The sequence below is a fragment of the Lutra lutra genome, chromosome 10 (assembly GCF_902655055.1).
Source record: "Lutra lutra chromosome 10, mLutLut1.2, whole genome shotgun sequence".
Taxonomy (NCBI): domain Eukaryota; kingdom Metazoa; phylum Chordata; class Mammalia; order Carnivora; family Mustelidae; genus Lutra; species Lutra lutra.
In genome coordinates, this window is record NC_062287.1 from 14,733,512 (window position 1) to 14,754,746 (window position 21,235).

The window sequence follows — 21,235 nt, forward strand, 5'->3', positions numbered from 1 at the left end:
AAGAACCCTGAGATCAGCAGCTGCGTGCTCCACTGTCAACAGAGCCAGCCCGGTGCCCCGTGGTCCTCTATTTTAGATGTTTAGATTATGGACCATGTAGGACCAGAGGGAGTTTGTTTCCTATCTTGTCATGTCTGAACTCAGAAGTTTTTCTTTTACTTTTCATTTCAGACCCATCCAAATGTAGATAAAAAACTTTTCACTGCAGAATCTCTGATTGGCTTGAAGAATCCAGAGAAGTCATTTCCAGTCAACAGTGACGTAGGAGTGCTAAAATGGAGGCTACAAACCACAGAAGAATCCTTTATTCCACTGACAAGTAAGTGCTTCTGGTCAGTCCCACTAAGCTGGTCTGCACTGAGAACAGAAATAGCCTGGCCTTGTGCATGCTTATCTTCATTGCTGTAGCCAAATTCTTGTTGACGAAATGTCTTTCTTTCAAAATGGGCTCAGTGCTGCATTTTGTGTATTTTAATCACAAGTTTTCATTTTTTAATAGCTTTAATTTTGCAAGTTTTTTATAATAGTTTATGCCTGCAGTTAGCTGTCAGCTTTCATTTGCCATTTTAACTTTTCTCTCCCCCCCTTTTTTTTTAAAGATTGTATGTATCTATTTGACAGAGAGAGACACAGGGAAGAGGGAACACAAGCAAGGGCTGTGGGAGAGGGAGAAGCCGCTTCCTGCTGAGCAGGGAAACCGACTCGGGGCTCGATCCCAGGACCTTGGATCATGCCCTGAGCCGAAGGCAGCTGCCACCCAGGCGCCCCATTCTCCACTCTTTTTCTAATATTCGAGTATTCCTGCTTTGCTTTTCTTCTCAGTTAATTGCTGGCCCTCCGAAAGTGGAAATGGCTGTGATGTCAACATAGAATATGAGTTACAAGAAGATAATTTAGAACTGAATGACGTGATTATCACCATCCCGCTCCCGTAAGTGGTATCCCCTACATAATCTTTTTTTTCCTGTACTGAGTTCATAGAAATAGTCTTTTGGAACTTGTTTTGGAGGCAGCACTTAGTTGGCCTTCCATTCTAAGATATCTGCTTCTTAAAATGTCCAGTTGTAGAAGAAAGCAGTTACAAAAGTCCACAGTACCATATGCTCCTATGACATTGGGACAACGTTTTTCTTTTGGAGCAGAAACCAGGAGGTGGAGGGGAAGGCAGTTGACTGCAACAGGGCACAAGAGAACTTTCGAGGACAGGGAAATGTTCTGCGATTTGACTGTGATGGTGTTTATAAGGTTACATACATTTGTCAAAGTGTATTGATCTGTACACACTAAAAGGAATGGAGTCTACTGGTTTTAAAACCAACTCAAAGCCCATTGTAGTAGAGCTGTGTTTCCAGATGTTGGGCCTGTGTTTGTTCTTGTAGTAATGAAGACTTCCAGAAGGAGGAGCCACTTCTCAGTCCAAAAAAAAAAAAGTCTTGGTTTTGTTTTGCAACTGAGAAATTGAATCTGTCGACTGAATTTTTTCTCTTTCACTTGGCTCACTAAACTTTCAGCTAAAGATGAGAATATGTTTTCAAGGGAACTATTGATTCTTGCTGGAGCACATATTTACATTAGTTTTCATAAATTTTCTAAGTTTTATTGGTATAACTGACATACAGTAAACTACACATATTTAAGTTGTACAGTTTGATAAGTTTTGACATGTATACACCTGTGAAACTGTTACCACTTTTAAGATAATGAAAATGTCCAACATCCCCCAGAGGATTAGTTCTAATAAGTTTTTATTTTTTTATTATTATTTTTTTTAGTTCCAGTTAAGTTTTTAATGTGTGCTTATTAAATGGCCTACTTTCTAGGATCATCTGGAAATACTCTTTCCCTAAAGTTTATCTCACTAGCACTTGCAGTGACTGGGCCCTGTTATTATGTCACCAGTGAATCCAGCTCCTTTCTTCCACCTCTCAGCACCTGCCCCTCCCACGATTAAGTACAAGGTGTAATTATGAACACCCAATAAATGTATTCTTAGTGTGTCTTTACTGTTATATTGCTTAATTATTATTGCAGAGAAAATGATATTAATTTGTCATTTTGTTTCACTGTTGATAATTCAGCCATTTACACGGCCATGTCTGGTTTTTTCGTCATAATTTTCCATTTTAAAAAATATGCTCTGTTATCAATCTGTCCTTGATTGGAGTAACTATCTTATTCTTCACAGCTTGGTTATTCTTTCGGAACAATAGATGGCTGCCTTGAACCAATGTAGGGCTTGGGCATTGCTAACAGGTGCGGGTTTTGTTTTGTCAAGATTTATTTTACTAGGCTATTTTTAGGATTCCACAATTTTTAGGCCTCTCCATCTACCCTATAATTGTGGTTATGGTGGTTTCCTGTGTCTTAGTCTACTTTTGCAATAGTCTCCAGAAGAGACCCTTCCTTACACAACATTTTACCCTATTGTCTAGAACTGTTGTCTAGAACTGATCAAATTTGAGAGATCGGAATCGGAAGAACAGCAGAGAGAAGAAATATATGTACAATTGGGACCATAGAATTGAAAGGGAAGAGCTGATCATGTTGTTAAATTCTTCTCTTTGTCTTCCTTATTTACTCTGCCCCTAATACAAGCACTGAGTGGCACTGGTGAATGAAAAGATAAATTTGCAATGTGTAGGAGTGGGTGACACTGCCTGTCAGCCACATGTGAGGGTGCAGAGTACATCCTACCGCCCTGGTTCTCTAGCAGATGAAGGACAGCTGTGTGTCTCTTTTTCTCATCATGTTCACATACTGGGCAGGGCTGATTGTGTTTTCACTTATCATGTAAAAAGTCCACTTACTGGATTGTAAATCAGACCCACTGGCGTCATCTACAGGTTTTGAAACATTCTAAAATCTTTTGAAGACATCTTCTCACAGGCCCAAATTCATCTCCATTTTAATTAACCATATAATGATGTATTTTTTTTTTTGCCCTGATACTATCAACCTGTTTCCCCCCATGGTCACCAATAAAGAGAGCTGCAGTATGGTAAAATTCCTTCTTGACAAGGCAACAAACCCTTGGTGCAGAATTTTTGAAAACATGTCCCACTTCACACATTTGTCAGTTTTAGTCCCCTGCTAGGTCTGGATCTAATCCACAAGCTGGAGCCACCCATGGATCTCTCTGCCAGTTAACTGTGGTTGCATGTATCTGTATCTGTAAAGGCAGTGAGTGAGATCCTTGGCCAAGGTGCTAGGACTTTGTTTGGTCCTTGAAGTTATTAGGGAGCCTCATTTTTTTTCTAGAGCCATAAAAAATTAGGCAGAATTTGAGGAACATACTGAAATTCAGGGCTGATTTTCCTTGGCAGAGTTCTTCCAGCTTTGAACAGCTAAGGTGACACAGGCGTTTCTCATGACAGATCTGGGGTGGGCGCCCCAGTGATTGGGGAGATTGATGGCGAGTATCGACACGACAGCCGACGGAACACCTTGGAGTGGTGCCTGCCAGTGATTGATGCCAAAAATAAGAGTGGCAGCCTCGAGTTCAGCATTGCTGGGCAGCCCAACGACTTCTTCCCTGTTCAAGTCTCCTTCATCTCTAAAAGAAACTACTGCAACATACAGGTATTCCCTTTTAATCAAGAGCACATGGTAGGACGGATGCCAGGTAAATAGAATGGCATCAAAGGTTAGAAAAGCTGGGTGCTTGCCTGGCTCATTCCATAAAGCATGTGACTCTTGACCCTCAGGTCATGTGTTCAAGTCCTGTGTTGGGCTGAGAGCTTTTTTTTTTTTCTTTAAAAAAAAAAAGAAAAAAAAATCAGAAAAGCTGGTATTCCCTGTGGATTCCATTATTGAATTTCATTGTGTGATCTTAGTCAAATTCCTCTCCTGCTTTAACTCAGTTTTCTTCTCTAGATTGGACATGGTAAAGAAATTGAATATGAATACATATAAAAGTATTTATGGATTGTGCAAGATTTGTATATCTTAGTTGCCTATTTTTAAAAAATAATCTCATGCATTTTAAAAGCTATTTACCAAAACAGCCAACCCATGGTTTTATAATGCCTCTTATTTTTAAATTTTATTTATTTATTTCTTATTTTATTTATTTATTTGACAGAGAGTGCACAAGCAAGGGGAGTGGCAGGCACAAGGAGAAACAGGCTCTCCCCGTGGAGTAAGGAGCCCAATGTGGGGCTCGATCCTGGGACCCTGGTATCATCATCTGAGCCATCCAGGCACCCCTATTTTTTAATTTTTAAAATTTTTTTTAAAAGATTTTATTTATTTATTTGACAGAGAGAAATCACAAGTAAGCAGAGAGGCAGGCAGAGAGAGAGGAGGAAGTAGGCTCCCTGCTGAGCAGAAAGCCCGATGTGGGGCTCGAACCCAGGACCTGGGATCATGACCTGAGCCGAAGGCAGCAGCTTAACCCACTGAGCCACCCAGGCGCCCTAATTTTTAAATTTTTGTTTGCGCTTTGTTTTGTAATGTCTTGTATATGTTGCTTGGTTTGAACCCAAGGATGGAAAGAAAGTTTTGTTTCATTTTGTTATTTGTTTATTTATTTTAAAGATTTATTTGTTTATTTGAGAGAGAGAGGGAGAGAAAGAGCACGAGCGGGGGTGAGGGCCAGAGGGAGAGGGAGAAGCAGACTCCCCACTGAGCAGGGAGCCTGATCTGGGCCTTGATCCCAGGACCCTGAGATCATGACTTGAGCTGAAGGCAGATACTCAACAACCTGAGCTACCAGGCGTCCCCAAGAAAGTTTTTTATTTGTAAGGTAAAATTACTTCCCTGCAAAAATGATTCTAGTACAAATGAATATAATATTTGGACTATTCAGGGCACCTGGGTGGCTCAGCCAGTTAAGCATCCAGCTCTTGGTTTCAGCTCCAGTCATGATTTCGGTCCTGGGATCAAGTTTCCATGATCAGCATGAAGTCTGCTTTTCCCCCTCCCTCTGCTCCCCTCCTCGCTCATGCGCGCACTCTCTCTGAAATAAATAAAGAAAATCTTTTTTAAAAAACTCATAATAGGGGCGCCTGGGTGGCTCAGTGGGTTAAAGTCTCTGCCTTCGGCTCAGGTCATGATCCCAGGGTCCTGGGATCATGCCCCGCATCGGGCTCCCAGCTCAGCGGGGAGCCTGCTTCCCCCTCTCCCTCTGCCTGACTCTCTGCCTACTTCTGATCTTTGCCTGTCAAATAAATAAATAAAGATCTTTAAAAAAAAAAAACACCAAAACAGTATTTGGATTATTTATGTTGCAGTTTCATGAATACAGAAAATCATGAGCCAGTTCTGTTGCAGACCTTGTCCTTTAGATAAGCAAAGTGATGGATATTTGTGAACTGTTTCTTTAGATCATTATTTTTAACTCATTGCTCCTCTTTGTTTTTTGAAGTTGCATTACAAGGGCCCAATTTATGTTTTCATTTTCCCCTCTGACTTGTTGATTTGCTGGTTGTGGCACTATCTTGTCTTCCCAGATGGCCTCTATTTCTCCTATAAGTACTTAGGAGATTACAGTTTCCTTCCTGTGTTGGGTAATTCCAAAAAGCACTTCTCTCTCCACTCTCAGTTATTGGCATAAGCCCATGATTATTGGGAGTACAAGACATGAGATAGAAATGGGTACATTTTCCTGTTTGGGACAATTCAAAGAGTACGGCTCTCTGAAAACCTCATTAGAAAATATAATCAGTGGTTCAAGCTTGTACTGATGCCATTACAGGCACTAGTGTTACAGGTAATTCGTTGAACTAGACATTTGCAATGAAAAAGAGAAAACAAGATCTCATAGAAGGATCCAGCCATGTCTAGAAATAAGTGTGATAGGGCACCTTAGTGAGACTTGGAGAGCAAATCAGGCAAATGAAGTTGAAGAGTCAGAATATTGCATTTTGGGTCAAAATATTAATCGATCAGCCTAATTAAATGTCTGTGAACTTTCCTTTGGGGCAGGACCTGAGTAGTGGCCACTCATTCTAGATCTTTTACTTGATAGCACTGTACATCTCATGCAAACGGCTGTCTTTTCTGCCTAGAAAGTAAGTTAATCCTGTTGGTGGGAAGAGTGATGCTGTAAGCCATAATTGTGAATTGAACTTTTTAGTGTTTTTGCGTTATTTTTAATATTGCTGTAAGGGAGTTTGTTCTGTCCAGAGAATATAGTCAGCACCGTGGAGACTCACTCTCCTGCTGCTTTACCTCACTCTTTGTTTGTTTCCCTAGGTTACCAAAGTGACCCAGGTAGATGGAAACAGCCCCGTAAGGTTTTCCACAGAGACCACTTTCCTAGTGGATAAGTATGAAATCCTGTAATACCAAGAAGAGGGAACCAGAAAAGAAAATTTTCAAATTAATAAAGAAGAAGCCAACTGTGGCTGAAGAGTTTTTTCCAAATCTACAAGCCATTGGAGACCCTTTTTTTCTGGTACAATGCACGATTCTCTGCGCGCAAGGACCCTCAACTCACCCTCAGTGTTCAAGTGTCACAGAGACGTTCTTTGGCAAAGAAAGACACAAACATAAAGGGAAAGGCTGCTGATTTCTTTGGCAGATTTTACTGGCCAGCAGGAAAGCAAGCTCTCCAGAGAAAGCCCCCCAGTTAAACAGCTTCTCTTCCTTTGCCTCATTGTTGCTCCTTTGTTTTAATCCCTAAATATGGTTACATTTCATACTTCATTTTTAAAAAGTTTTCTCTGCAAATTTTCTTTTTCTCTTTTTCTCTGCAAATTTTAATCTTTCATACTCCTTTCCTTTACCTTCAGTTTTTCTCTTTCTGTACCTCAGTCAAGTGCTAGGATCATCGTATATAAGCATTGTATTTGTTTGGCACTCCTGGGAACTGGTTGAACTAATCCATCCTCGATCTTTGGACTATATAGGTGAACTGCTTAAGGGGTATGAGGTGTAGAAGTGAACAGATAAGGGTATACTTTGTCCTTTTCCTGTGTCTACTCGTCCCTCCATTCCTTTGCATGTTATTTTCCTTCCAGTTGTGTCCTCTAGTTTAGAACAGTACTGTGAATCCCACTTGTGCCGGTAGTAAAGACCACTGAGAAGCAGCTTTTGGATGGCACAGCCCCGTTATGTCCAGTGAGGGCTTTCACATCTGCAGGTAATCCTGTCTGCTGCTGGTGCTACCCAAGCTTCTGGTTCTCTGCACTCTGGGTACTTCAGCTAAAACATAAAAACTCATGGTCTTTGTAATCCATTCACATGTCCTTGAATTCACCACCTCCTTTTTCCTGGCTCTTCTCTGTGTTCTCAGTCCTTTCCTGTCTTTTCCTGTCTCTGAAGTCCTTCATTTTTGTCCCTTGAGCCCTCTTTGATGAGTGTCCTCATGTCCCCTCTCATCCATTACTTGTGCAATGGAGAAGGCTGCATCAGGCAGCCCAGCGTTGGCTTTCTAACTCAGTATTGCACTCGGTAGGGTTGCTGGGGCTACTGCTAGGCTGCGGCCCCAGGAGGGGGGAGAGGCAGATGACGAGATGACCTGCTGCACTTCCAGCTGGCTGGAGAGGACCACTCCCACTTGGGATGACATCGGGCCTCCCCTGCAAAGAGTGTACTGTCCTCGAAGCAAAGCAGTCACACACAGATGGCCATGGATGGAATTGTTTGCCAAAGAAATTTCTGGCCTTTCCCTTTCCCTTAACTGCATCAGGGAAGAATCCTTATCTCTGGCTTGGTTTCCACATGAGGTTTTTTTTTGAGGAAGGGGACTGGGACAAGAAATCTGTCATGTAGTTAAGTAGGCAAGAGATCTTATTAATCCAGTTTTGTTTGAAAGTTGCTTGTCCATATGATTTTTTTAAAGTTGTTTAGTTTCACAATTTTTTTTTTCTGAAATTACTTTTGGGGTAATATTTAAAATGAGAGATGTTTTGTAACCCTGTAAAATACATAGGGAATATAACATTCCAGTGTACACAAAGAAGGAAAATTCTTTAATCAAATAAAGAGTATTATAAAATGAATGTTTATTAGATTCTTGACTGTCTCATCCTCTGATGTCTCCTTGCTAATTCGAGATAATGTAATGGGATCTAAGTTTAAAAATTAATGATATGTTTTTTTTAAGAGAAAAGAATCTCTATCCGAGAGTACTCGCTGCCTTCCCCTACATTACAGGCATGATGCCTCTGCGTGTGTTCTCTGAGCACGCACATGCGTACACACGTGTGCTCCGGTCCGTGGAGCTTCTGAGGTTGATGCTACTTAGGGACTTTGGGTTTTAATTTTGTCAGGGATATTTGTAGAGTCGGAAACATGAGGCTTCATCTGTTAAAGAATAACAATGATCGGTGATCTCTCAGAGCATTCTCTTCCCCATTAGAGCAATGGTGATAAGAAGTAAGTGATCCCGTGGTGGGGGGGATAGATGCTTGGGGAGTTTTGCTAATTCCCTCAGGGAAGATTTCATCCTAACTTTGTTTTTATTTAACTTAAAAGAACTATTGACTGTCAACAGATTTTTTGGAAGACAAATTACTCTCTGTAGTGAATAATGAGTGGGAATGATGAAGTTTTTATCGCCATGGTGAAAGCCAAGAGTGAATTTTTTTTTTTTCCTTAAGAGAAATAAAGTCTCCGGTCCCTGTCGCTGCAGTGTGGCATGGCTCTCTGACAATGTAACCTTAGCCCAGGGAAGCTTACCAGGGCGGAGCGACGGCCCTGACTGGTAGCTAAGTCCCACCACCGCGTCCGGTGGACTTCTTGTTGGCCTCCTGTGAGGGAGACTAACAAAATAATTAGATCTGACTGAGCATTCTGTTTAATGTAGGAGGTTTGTACTTCCTGCTTTGAATTAATTCCACACAGAGGAGGTAGGGAACACACCTTGTGGTCAGGAATTCCTTTTTAAAAAGATCTGTAATTCATCTACCCACAGTAGTTTCTAACCCCTGGATCTATCAGCCGGTGCATCTGGGACTCGGGAAGCTTTGCCCTCCAATTAATGGGAAGTTGTTCACACTGAGTAGCGCCTGAGAGATTTCTAGGGTTGATACAGAGTAGCTTTTTAAAAATGTTCAGATCTAGTCGGGCTCATTGGAGGAAGACAGAAAAATAGAAAAAGCCCCTATCCTCAAGAAGATGAAAGTCTAACTAGAAGCAATGGCTGAATCTGCTTACAAAATCTTTTCGCCTCAGGTAGACCAGACCAACCACAGCTGGTCTTAGTGAGGGTGAGGAATAGGGAGGGGTCTGCCTTGTAGGCTTCAGAGGAATCTCTCAAAAGAAAGTAAAAACTCCGAATTAACTCCCCTTTACTATGCACATCTCATTGCAACCATCCTCTCCCTCCATTCCCTCCCCCGATGCCCCCTTTGGTAAATCTGTTTGCCGCTACAGAGCTTTGAAAGTCCTAGAAGCTCCACAGCAATTGCGTGCTGTACGTTGCTCTTACCCAAGGTTAGAAAGCCTCCCCCCAAGTGTCTGTCTCCCGTATTACCCTCGGGAGTTCGGGGTTTACGTGGCGCTAGACCTTAGGAAGACTGTACCCTTCCAAACTAAGCTTCTGCCCACTCAGACACGAGGTCAGGCAATCCAAGTTTTCAGGAGCTCGGGTCACTTCTCACCCCCCCCACCTCCCACAGACACATTTTTTTGCCTTGCTGCTCATAGGGCAGGGGCTAAATGGTTAATTAGGGCTTAGTCCAATTCTCAAAAGCTCCCATAATCGAACTCGGTGTGATCAGGTTGCTAACCAAACGGGCTAGTTGAAAAAGAGGCATTACAATGTCAAGGCAATGAGGGAAGTGGAAATGGGTCTTGTTTCCCATTCTTTTGCCCAAATCAGTGCTTGTTCTATTCAGCTCATAGGAAGGTCCTGAGCCTACACGGATGTAGATGAGACAGTCTTCCCCCATGACCCAAACTGCCCACTCAGCTCCCGTGTCTCTCAGCTTTGGGCCTAAGCATGGATTGTGCAATTTTTAGGAGAGACCTCCTGCTGAAGAAAGGTTTGAACTTTTCCCCAAGTCTGAGGCAGGGAGGAGTCACTTGGCGTCATTGCTGTCACCGCATCAACACCAATGCTGCCTGACTTCAGGACCCAGAGAGGCCAGAAAGGAGAACTTGAGAAGATGTGACTCTACAGGGTTGGCCTGCTGTAACCAGCAACAGCTGCCGCCTCCTGGGGCTGGAGGGAGCGTGGTGCGAGAGGAGGGACAGAGGTGGGAAGAGGGTCTAGGCGAAGGCAGGAGGGATGTGGAAATAGACTCCTGACATTCATAGCCAAGTGCAGAGCCTTTGCAAACCCACTCTTCCTTCCACACCCAGCCTTTGCCCTCTCCCCGCTGCTTCCACTTCGGAAAGTCTGAAGCATGCTTGGAAAGCTGTTTTCTGCTTTCTTCTCTCTTCCTCCCCCTTTCCTGAGCTCCCAGCTGCTCGACCTCTTGCGTAATTGTGAGAGAGCACTGAGTTTTTTGATGGGCTCCAGATGTGCAGCGGGTGGGGGTGGAGGGTGGGGCGGTAGGTCCCCGGTCCCCTGAGTGCTCTAACTGTGGGAACATAGGGCCTCAACCCAGCAGGAGGACACATTGCACAGAGCGTTGGGGTTAGCTGGTCCCTGAGTGGGAGGACAGAGAAGGTGGGTGCTGTTTCACCCCCTTCCTCAGCATCAGCTGCCTTGTGGCAGGCTCCATCCTTCCCTGAAATTCCTCCCGACCGAAATGGTAAAGAAGATCCGGGAGTTGTGAAACAGTTACGTGAAAAGACTGAGGTACCCCAATCAGAGCCCCTTCCCTCAGATGCTGGGTCTTGGCATCTAGGATACAATAGTTTGGGTTTTGTTTCTTTTTCTTTTACCAGAATAGTCTGAAACTTACTGTTGTGATCTGTCTCATGAAAGGTGGCCAGAGTCAAAACACTTTCATGAGCTTCAAACAGTATGAAGAGAGGAAGAATAAGAGGCTTCCTCCCCATCCCCCAAATTCTGAGGCTTCCTGGTACCCACGACGCCTGCTGGAACCTTGCTTGTTTGACCTCTGTTAGCCACAGCTGGTAAGTGCAAAGTGTCTTTCCCCTCCCCCTCCTGTCCACTGCCTGGCTCCAGTCAGTCCCAGCCTCCAGCAGTGGGGGGCCCCCCTGCTAATGCTGGCCCTGTCAATGAGTGACCAAAGACCAATGCAGTTCAGCCTCCTGCTGTTCCAGGGTTAGGGAAAGAGGGCACAAACTGAAGTCACTGAATCAGAACAAGATATGTTCATCCCAAAGAGGGCAAATTATTTTCTGCTCTCTGCCCCAGCTAGAAGCCTCCTCCCTCATTCAGCGAGGAGGAGTCTCGGGCTTCCCTTGAGGGCAGGTTGAAGAGGTCTAGCCTAGCTGAGGTCAGCTCCCTAGGGTCTCCCCAGTCAGTCTCCTGGGGCAAGAGCTGGCTTTGCAAGGTAAGGATCCACTGTCAGCTGAATTTCGGGGTGGGGGTTGAGATGAAGAATGACCTCAACCAGGCTAAGTTTCTAGACTCCTCTTAGGTTTTTAGTCCCTCCTTCTCTCTCTTTCCTTCTCTCTCTCTCTCTCTCTCTCTCTCTTTGTTTCTTTCTTCTCTCTCTTTCTTTATTTTTAAAGATTTTATTTATTTATTTGACAGAGACACAGCAAGAGAGGGAACACAAGCAGGGGGAGTGGGAGAGGGAGAAGCAGGCTTCCCCATCCCAGGACCCTGAGATCATGACCTGAGCCAAAGGCAGACAATTAATGACTGAGCCACCCAGGTGCCCTGAGTCCCTCCTTTTCTTCCATATTAACCCCCTACTCCTACAGAGACCCAAATTGCTCTAGGATGGTGTGCCCAGTTGTCTGCCTATAGCTTGCCTCGCCCCAGTTGTAAGTCAGCAGGTGGTAGTCAGATGGACCTACATGGATGGGGGCAAGATGCTGATTCAGTTCAGGTTTCTGTGCTTTACACTTTCCATGGCACTTTAACATGTCTTCCACCTCTCAGAAAAGTCTGTGAAGCTGGATGTGGAGGGTTATCAACCCCATTTACAGCTCTTCATGGCAGGGCTTGGAGGTGAGCACGAGAGGGTGTACCTGGGTACCTTCAGCAGATATTTTCTGGAGATACTGAGACCATGTTGGAAGGCTCTATGACCATGAGGTTCACTGGGAGCTACCGAGGACTCAGGCACCTAAGGTTTTAAAAAACGGAGCGTGCAGGGGGAGAGAGTGAGAAAACACCCTTTCAGAAGAGCCTTAAGGCCTAGGGGTGGAGGGTGGTCTAGGGGAGTCGGAAGGGGAGGGCAGGAGGGAGGAGGGGTGTGCGTGTGTTGATGGTAGTGGAGAGCCCAGCTGCAGAGAGGAACAAAGCGGGCGCTGTGCAGGCGGGGGGTGGGGGGGCCTTGGAGGGAGGTGCTGCTATGGGAAAGGGTGGGTGGGGGGACCTTGGGCTCCAGTTCCACAAGGGCGTCTTTGGCTAGCCTGGCAGGACGGGACGGGGGCGGGGACTGGGGGCGGGACCTTCTCGCTCTCCTCCCACTCAGCGGGCTCCCAGGGAAAAGCAACAGTGTCCTCCAGAGCCCGAGGCCGCGGCGGCCGAGCAAGGCGAGGGAACCGGTGTCCCCCTCTCCCCGCGCGAGGTAAGGACGCTCTCTACCACTAGGCCCGTGGGTCTCGCTGGCTGCGCTGCTGGGACTGGATAAGGGGAAGTCCCAGGGCCTGGCGGGAGCCCTCAGATCAGCTTTGGGCTGGAGGGCCCAGAAGAAACCGTGTGGGAGGAGGGGGCGCCTCAGGTGTGTGCGGTGGGGTGGGGGGCGATAGAAAGGGGCTTTGTGGGGAGCCGGCTCCGCGGCTTTTTTGCCAGCTGCTTGCTTTTGCCCTCCGGAGCCTCTGTCCGCGCAGCCGCCAGAGGGGGCCCTCGCGCTCCTCCCCGGGAGGGACGCTGGTCCTTGCCCCATCCAGACTGTCCTGCAGGCACCCAGATGGCCGGCCGGGAGGATACTGGCGGAGTCTCGTCCGCCCGCGCCGCACGCCTCCCACTCTCTGGCCGACTGCAGGCAGAGAGCCCTGCACCGGGCGAGGGGGCCCTCCTGGGCCAACTCCGCTCCTGCCCCGGCCAGGCCGCCTCTATGGACGAGGAATGTGTGTGGAGTCCAGCCCGGAGGCGGTGGGAATCCGGGAGACACTCCTGGGTGTGTTTAGGTGACGGGAGGCACGTCCCGGGTCTCCCCAGCTCTCCTCCGAGACCCCGCATCTTTAGGGGTCCGGGAGGCCGGACGGGGCACGCTTAGGAGAGGGAGCCCCAGGCTCTTGCCACGCCCGTAGGGTCCGGATTCTTATTCCTAGCGGAGTTCCCCGAGGCGGGGGCTGAGCCAGCCATCCGGGTTCCTCCGGGATGGGGAAGTGCGGGCGGGCCGGGGACTGGGGGCCGGGGGTGGCGGGGCCGGAGAGGGGCCGCCCCGCGCGGGGTTGCCGAGGCGCCCGCCGACGCTTCCGCGGGGGCTGGGATGAGCGGGGGCCTGGACAGGCGGGTGACCGCGCGGCCCGGCGGGGGACCCAGGGAGCCGGGGCGGGGCTGCATTCTGGTCCCGTTAGCTCAACCGTCCCGGAGGCTCCCGGGCTGACTCATCCGACCGCTCGCACACAAATACAAGCTCCCCACCACGTCAGGCATCCCACGCAGCGGACACGCACCGCGCCCCACCCCGTGTCACCCACGCGCGCGCCCTCCTGCCGCGCGCGCAGCCCGGGTCTCGGCCGCCGTCGCGTGTGGGGCAGCCTCCAGCACGCCGGGACCTCCGCCCGCAGTCCGCACGCGCTGCGCTCCCGGCACCCCGAAGCCGGCGCTCGCACGCGGGGCCCGCCGCGCTCACGCAGTTCCCGTCCGCTGCCGCTCACACTCGCACCTCCCGTGCACCCTCGGGCCCCCCTTCCCGCAGCTGCCCCGCGGGGAGCGGGCGGTGTCGGAGCGGCCGCCCCTTTCCCCGGCCGCGTAAACAAGCGGCTCCTTCTCCCCGCCCGGCCAAAGAAAGGCCGCTTGTCCCGCGTGCGCGGCGGGCGGGGCGACCCAACACTGCGGCCTTGTCCCACCTGGCGGCCCTAGGCAGCACAGGCTCCGGGCCAGCGAGGAGCCGCGCCCCGGCGGCAGTTCCACCCCGCCCGCAACCTCGGAGAGGGGCGTTCGCCAGCACCCCCTTCTCTCCCCCTGGAGAACCGGAGCCCCACTCTACACTCCCGCCTCTCCCTGGCTCTGCCCTCTGGAGCCTCTGCCGCCCACCTGCGGTCCCGCCCCAACTTCAGGGCCGCGGCTGCCCTCAGCCCTCCTGCTCCTCCCTTCCCCTGGCTCCCCGTCCCTCCGTTTCCCCCTCCACTGCCCTCTGTACCTTCTAGGGCTGCCCTTGGCCGTCGTCCCCTTTACTCGAAGACCTCCGTGTTCTCAGTCTCGCCATCCCCTTCTTTGTCCCCCAGGCCCTCCGCCTCTCTGTCCCTCCGTCTCCACCTAGCTCTGAGTCCCGCGGAGAGTTTCCCCACCTTCTTCCCCTCCTGACAATCTCCCCAGCTCTCATTTTCTCTCTATCCCTCAGTCTCCGTCTTCCATCCAGCCCCTCCATACCTGCGTCTCCCCTTACCCACCTGGTCCCGCCGCTGAGCCCTCATATCCCCCTTTCTCCAGTTCTCTCCACCCGGCCTTTCCACGCCCTTCCCCGGCCCCCGCCCTCGGGGCTCACAGCCTCAGTTTCCTTCCCGTCCCGACTCCTTCCCCTGCCGGCCGCCCTTCCTTGAGGGCGGATGTGCGTCGGGAAAGCGAAGGCGGCGGCAGGCGGAGAGGGTCCCAGCTCGGCCACGCAGGCCTCCGGCCACGGCCATGCGACGCCTGGGGCGAGGGTCCGGCTGGCCCCACCGGCCACAGGTGAGGGCTGGAGCGGCCCCGCGGACTCCGGGAAGCGCAGGAGCAGGGCACCGCTCGGGGACTCGCCTGGGACCTCTGGCCAGGGGCCCGATTTGGAGCCTGGACTTCCTCCAGCGCCTGCTGGTTACAGACCTTTTCGGCCCTTCCTCGGGCCTACCTTCACCCTAGTTCGGGTGCCAAGACCCCAAGCGGTGACTCTGGACACCTACTAGGCGGAGAGGTCTGGGGACAGGCTGATCCCGCGTGGCCTGGGTGCCCACGCGTCCCCTCCCGGGCAAGGAGGCCGGAGGGCCCGGGCCTTAGCGGGGTCACCCGCGGGAGCCCCGGCCTCGCCCGCCACGGGGTCCCCGCCTGTTGCACAGCGGCTCCCATCTCCCAGGCCTCCGCCGCCCTGTCCCCAGGAGGTGCGGGAGGGCTCCGGAGAGCCGGGGCTGACCGCGGCGCCTCCCTCGCGTCCCTCCTTCCCGGGAGCCGGCCTTGCGCCGCAGGGGCCTTTTTTTGGCAGCGGGGCCGGGCGGGGCGCTCCGAGTGGGTAATTACTGCCGGAGGTGGTGGGTAGCCATGTCCACAGAAGCGGGTTGGCGGCTGGGTGCGCCCGGGCTCAGCGCCGCTTCGCTAGCCCTGCCCCGGCTGGGGTCCGAGGAGAGCGCGCCCCCAGGTGGCCGCGGGACAGCCCCTTTGTCAAAGCGCCGCCCGGGTGCGAGTGGGACGCGTCGGTCTGGTGTAGCTTTCCGCTTCACCTGGGTTAGGTTCCTGAGCTGGGGCCACGGCCTCGAACATGCTGATTTCTACATCTTTCCCGATCTTCTCCGTCTCTCCCCACACGCCCCTCCTGGTCTCCCCCTCTCCTTCACATTATTATTTCCTCCTCTCCTCGCATCAGTCTTGTTCCCCATCAACCTTGTTCCTTTACAATCTTTATCTCCGCTTGAAATTCTTTGGTGTAAATAAATGAACAGGGTAATGGTGACGAATTTGATAGAAAATGGTGAAGCGACTTGTTCTAGATCTTGAAACCCATACTCATAACTGGCATGTTTACGGTGCTTTGTGCTTCACACAATGTCATTTAATATAAGAGCTGACTCTCTAATCTTAAAGAAAAGAAAAGGAACAGTTTTATTGGGGCACCTGGGTGGCTCGGTTGGTTAGGTGTCTGCCTTCTGCTGGGGTTGTGACCCTCCCCTTCCGGGATCAAGCCCTGCCTTGGGCTCCCTGCTTGGTGGGGAGTCTGCTTCTCCCTTTCCCTCCCCCACACCCCACTTGTGCTTTCACTTGCACTCTCTCTCTCAAGTAAATAAAATCTTTAAAAAAAAAATAGGACACCTGGGTGGCTCTGTGGGTTAAGCCTCTCTGCCTTTGGTTCAGGTCATGATCTCAGGGTCCTGGGATTGAGTCCCGCATGGGGCTCTCTGCTCAGCGGGGAACTGGTTTCCCTCTCTCTCTGCCTGCCTCTCTGCCTACTTGTAATCTCTGTCAAATAAACAAATAAAATCTTAAAAAAAAAACACCAGTCTTATTGAGGTATAACATATATATCATAAAATTCACTTAATTAAAGTGCACATTCAGTGATTTTTTAGAGTATATTTACAGTTTTGTTTGAGAACAATTCCCTCACCCCAAAAAGAAATCTTGTGCTCATTTATAGTCACTCTCCATCCTACCCTTAGCCACAGGCAAGCACTAATCCAGACAATCTTTTGTGAAAAAGTCACTATTCCACTTTTATAAAGAATGACTTGACACTCAGAGAATTTAAGTAACTTGTCCAAGATCCTGCAGCTAATAAATAATAAAGTCAGGGTGAGAATTTAAGGCTATTGCATTCCAGCCTAAATCTCTTTCCACTAAATGGTGATGCTGTTTCTTTCCCCATTATTTTTTTGTTTTCTTTTCTTACTCCCTCTTTTATGTAAACTCCCCATTCCCAACCCACTCTCTCACCTCCCTTTCCTCGGAGAATGCTGAGGGCTTTCCCCAAGTGTAAGGAAACAGGACAGCAGGCAGGCTCTAACCCTGGAAATTCTTCTCCACAGCCAGATCTCCTGGGGAGGTGCCGGGCCAGCTTGAAACTTGGTGTAGGTTAACTGCCTTTGCCTTCCCTCTTCCCAGGCGGAGCTGGGGTGGGCCCCAGGCCGAATTCCGGTTTTTTTTCCGCCAGCTTGGGTGGACACAGTGACGGACATGATGTCGTCTAGGTCCGGAAGGGTGGAAGCTGGGAGGGTAAAATTAGTAACTCTCTAAGGCTGAGGCCTTTGGGCCCCACAGCTGGGGTTAGGCTCTCCTTGGAATGCTGGCTCCTGCCCCCACTTCCTAAGTCACTAGGCCATGGTCCAGGGTTGGACCTTCTTGGGTCTCCCTCCCACCTGGAGCCACTCTCAGTTTTCCCCAGCCTTATGTCCGCAGCAAATGGGAAGCTTGTCACCTTAACAAGATGATCAAGGGACGGGCACACAGGCCCACATTCGTACCCAAAGGTACCAAAACCGTGAGGGAGGGAGAAAGGGATGCGTGGAAAGAGCTTCAGTTCTGGCTCTTGAATCTATTTTACCCTTGGTTCTAAAGACCTAAGCTTCCTACCACACCAGATCAGATGAAGAACCTAGAAAACTGTACTGTTATTAGTCACCACTGAGGGGTTTTTCGCTGATTGTCTGGGGGTGAGACTGCTTTCTGGGGAAGAGAAGGCGTAGGAGTTGAGACATACAGAAGGCAGGAGTGCCTGAGTTCTTCCTGTGCTGTCTCCTTTAAGCAGACACCCTGTGGAGACCCCTGGGGAAAAGAGACAAAGGGAGAGGCAGGAGATGGCCGTGGTGGGGGGGTGCCTCAGCTCTACCACCCACCTGGGGGGGTGTCTCTGGCTACCAGTGTCCCCTGGGGAGTTCTTGGACCCCAGCTTCCCTTACTGAGGTAGATCTTCCCCACCTTACCTCTGGCTCCAGATGTCTGAGCGTCCTTTGCCGCAGAAGCCTAGCTCCTGGATTTCTGAGGCAAGAAAGCGTAGACATACAGGCGGGGCCTCTAGGGGTCTTTGGCTTATGGTGGCAAGGGTGAGGACAGTGTGCTGGGTGTCTGCCTCTGAGCTGCCTCCACTTTTTCTTCTGCATGAGCCTGCTGGGAATGAGGGTGACTGGTACCGCCCCCACCCCTGGGAGCATGGCCGTAGACCCTATTCCTTTCTCTCCCCCACCCCCACCCCCGCCTCCCTGCCAACACCTGCCTTCTGCTGTGTCCCCAGGAGCCGTGGAGCCCCAGGACCATGGACGCTCTTAACAGGAACCAGGGAGGCCCCGGATGCAAGACCCAAGCAATGATAAAGGTGAGCAGGTCAAGGCCAAGGGGCAAGAGGGCTGTTGGAGAGGGTGGGTTTGGCTCCTCTCCCCACCCGTGGCCCCAGCCAAGGCCCCAGCCCAGGGAGAGCAGCAGCTCCTCTCCACCCTTCCCCAGGTCCCAAGCCTATTAACAGCTGAGGCGTTATCTGAATCAGGTTAATTGGTTCACCCAGAATATACCCTTTGGAAGTCAGGAGCCGGTTTACAGACTGACCCTGGGCTATGTCTCTCTCCTGGATCCCAGGCTCTGTCCTCCACTGTGATTCAGTTTCACGGAGGCAAGCAGTGGCCAAGGGGATGGCCACGGACAAGTCTACAGGGACAAGTCTGCATTGGCCCTCCTCCGCAGCAGCCCCTTCTCCTCTCCAGCACCCACCTGCTCCTCTCACTTTCTCCTTTTTTGTGTCTTAATAGACAAAGGGGGCAGTTAAGCCAAGGCTTGAGAAATCCAGTGGGACGAGTTAGTGGCCTAGATTCAGATCTCATTTCAATTTAGTGTAATAATGCTCCGTGCAAGATTTTGGGCTGAGCCTTTTGACACCCTCAGAGTCCTTTGGAGAGGACAGGTGCCAGAGGGAGTGCCGGTGTGACGGGGGCTCGGGTGCTCAGGTTCTGGCCTGAAGGGTCTCATGATGCTCATCCCTCACCCCCACCACCTGCTGAAGGGGCCCTTGGACTTGATTGAGACAGGCAAGGGGCTGAAAGTGCAGACGGACAAACCACATCTGGTGAGCCTGGGCAGTGGGCGGCTCAGCACGGCCATCACCCTTCTGCCTCTGGAGGAAGGTAAGTCTGGGGGGACGGCCCCTCCACCCCACCACCCCTTGGTCCTTAAAGACATTCCTGCCCTGGATCCCAGGCACGCGCGGGGGCCCTTCTGCCCTTTGCCAGCCATGTTCGCCTCCCCCAGATGTGAAGCCGCGCCACCAGCTCGCCCCCCTTGTCCTGGCCTCCCTGGACTGCCTGGCCCCCTTTGGTAGATCATCTGGCTCCATGACTGGGATTAAAGATTAGTTTAGAAACAAGGAGGAGAGCACTGAAACAGGAGAGCCCATTGCTCTTAGCAACCAGTGTGGCCAAGAAGGAAGGGGCCCCATTCCAGGGCTATGCCTGGCGTGGGAGCAGCTACCTGTGGAGCATGGAGGGCTGGGAGGTGGGGGGAACGACCTCCTGAGATAAGGCCCTGGCACGGCCCCCTTCCCCGCTGGCTTCTGCCTGGCCTCCTTGGCCTCCTCACTTCTCCCCTGGCTGCACTTGTTGCCTGGGTGATTCTACATTCCCCACATTCTCCAAATACCAGTCCCAGGGGCTCTGCCAGGGGGAGAGCTGTGTAAGCCTTAGCACGGAGGGGAGCCAGGGAGAGCAAGGGGTGCAGGTGCAGAAGTTGGGGGGAGAGATGGGGAGCAGGAGAGCAGGATGAAGGAGGAAGAGGACTTGGGGACCAGGAGGTGGAGGGACTAAAGAAGGTCTGCAGGAAAGAAGTTCCCCTTCTCTGTCGGTAGAGCCTGGCTGCTCTGTGTCCTCTGGGTCCCCCCATCTGTGAGCCAGTTTTCTCTGCCTGCCCAGAGCTTCTCCCCCTGACCTTCTCCATCAAAGGGGGACACCAAAGGGGCCCAAAAAGGGTGGCCGGTGGTAGGCAGCAATCCTTTGTGCAGGAGGAGGTGGGCTTCTGTCTCCTTGGCCACCCTCCTGGCCCAGCCTGGGACTCAGTTTGCCCTCTGTCTTCAGGGAAGACGGTGATTGGCTCCGCGGCCAGGGACATCTCCCTGCAGGGTCCCGGGCTGGCCCCAGAGCACTGCTACATCGAGAATGTGCGGGGCACCCTTACCCTCCACCCTTGTGGCAACGTCTGCAGTATCGATGGGCTCCCTGTCCGGCAGCCCACCAGGCTCACTCAGGGTAAGGTGTGCTGCCCCCAGCGGGAGGCGGAGGCGAAGATCTCGGTTGAAAAGCCTGGGCTAGGGGCGTTGGGGGGGGCGGGGAGCCTGCTGTGGCGGTTGCCATGGTAACACAGAGCCAGTGGGAGGCTCAGGGGCCTCTCCATGTGCCTCAAGAACACCCCCAACTCCTCTAGGATCCCGATTTGTCTTCAGCCTGCTTTTCTTCTCTGGTCACTTCTTGGCGGGGAGGGGAGACGTCCTGGTGACCTCATTCAAAGGGCAGGCGGAGTGGTGCAGCGGTCAGGTCATTAGTGAGATGGTTAAGGGAGGGCAGTTGGAACGACAGGACAACCATGGGGTTGTTTCATGATGCCAAGAGGGGGTCACTCTGAAAAGAGGTGGGGAGGTGGGGAAGGAGGCCGCTCCCTCCGGATGGGGATGAAGCAAAGGTGAGATCCGAGGACACGGCCACTCCATTAAAACAGCGTCCACAGTAGCTCTGGGATCATGAATACGGTTAGCACCCTGTCCCCCAAAGCCACAGGCCACTCTGTTGTGTCAGGTGGCTCTGAAAATCGGGCCCCTTGTTCTTGTGACTGGGAGTTCAGGGGTCAGCCCAGGTGGTGCTTTGACAGACTGGGTGTGTCTGCCCTGGGCATCCATTTATACAACAAATAGTCACATTAGGGGAGTGAGAGAGCAGGCCTGGGGTGGGGGGCAGAGGTGGGGTTGACATGAGGATGGGAGCTGTGGGCCAAGCCTGACTCTGAGCGGGAGGACTAATGTCTCGCCATTGTCTTACTGGCTGAAAGCTCTTTGGCAGTGGAAATCCCCCTCATTCCTTTGTTTCCCTCTGTCCTTCTGTTCATAGCCCTTAAGCTTCTTTAGATGCCTCTCCCTTTACAGCTCACCCAGGAGACCCAACTTTGCCCTACTCCTTTCTTCCTGCCCTCGGGAGTGTGAGGGGGCCACGTGGCTTCAGGGACCCAGGTCCCCCAGCAGCAGTGGCAGGCCCTTGCCTCTTCTAGGGCCTCAAGTTCTCCACCTCCAGCTGAGGGGAGGGACCCCCACAAATTGGGGCTTTGGCTGTGATGCCGTCTGGTTCCTGACAGTCCCTTTCAACCTCCCAGAGAACATCTTCCCCAAGATTGGGTGTGTAGAAGTGAGCTGGTCCGGCCCCAGGGAGAGGGAGGGGCAGAGTT

At 51.2% G+C, this 21,235-nt stretch overlaps 2 protein-coding genes across 18 annotated transcripts in view; both read left to right on the top strand.

Moving 5' to 3' along the window:
* ARCN1 (archain 1) overlaps positions 1–7,946 on the top strand; it is a 29,096-nt gene extending 21,150 nt beyond the window's left edge. Inside the window, exons 7-10 of the mRNA XM_047692013.1 lie at positions 172–319; positions 823–931; positions 3,375–3,579; positions 6,196–7,946. Coding sequence (XP_047547969.1) covers positions 172–319; positions 823–931; positions 3,375–3,579; positions 6,196–6,285 — 552 coding nt within the window. The 3' untranslated portion in view covers positions 6,286–7,946. The remainder of the gene's footprint in view (positions 1–171; positions 320–822; positions 932–3,374; positions 3,580–6,195) is intronic.
* A 4,506-nt stretch (positions 7,947–12,452) lies between these two features.
* Positions 12,453–21,235, top strand: part of PHLDB1 (pleckstrin homology like domain family B member 1) — a 43,619-nt gene continuing 34,836 nt past the window's right edge. For 8 of the 17 annotated variants that reach the window (XM_047690411.1, XM_047690414.1, XM_047690419.1 and 5 more), the window contains exons 1-3: positions 18,060–18,140; positions 18,810–18,939; positions 19,882–20,052. In XM_047690411.1, the coding sequence (XP_047546367.1) occupies positions 18,081–18,140; positions 18,810–18,939; positions 19,882–20,052 (361 nt within the window). In that variant the 5' untranslated portion in view covers positions 18,060–18,080. Of the gene's footprint in view, positions 12,549–14,603; positions 14,819–18,059; positions 18,141–18,809; positions 18,940–19,881; positions 20,053–21,235 lie in introns of those variants that run through there. The other 9 variants (XM_047690422.1, XM_047690424.1, XM_047690426.1 and 6 more) reach the window with 6 other exon arrangements.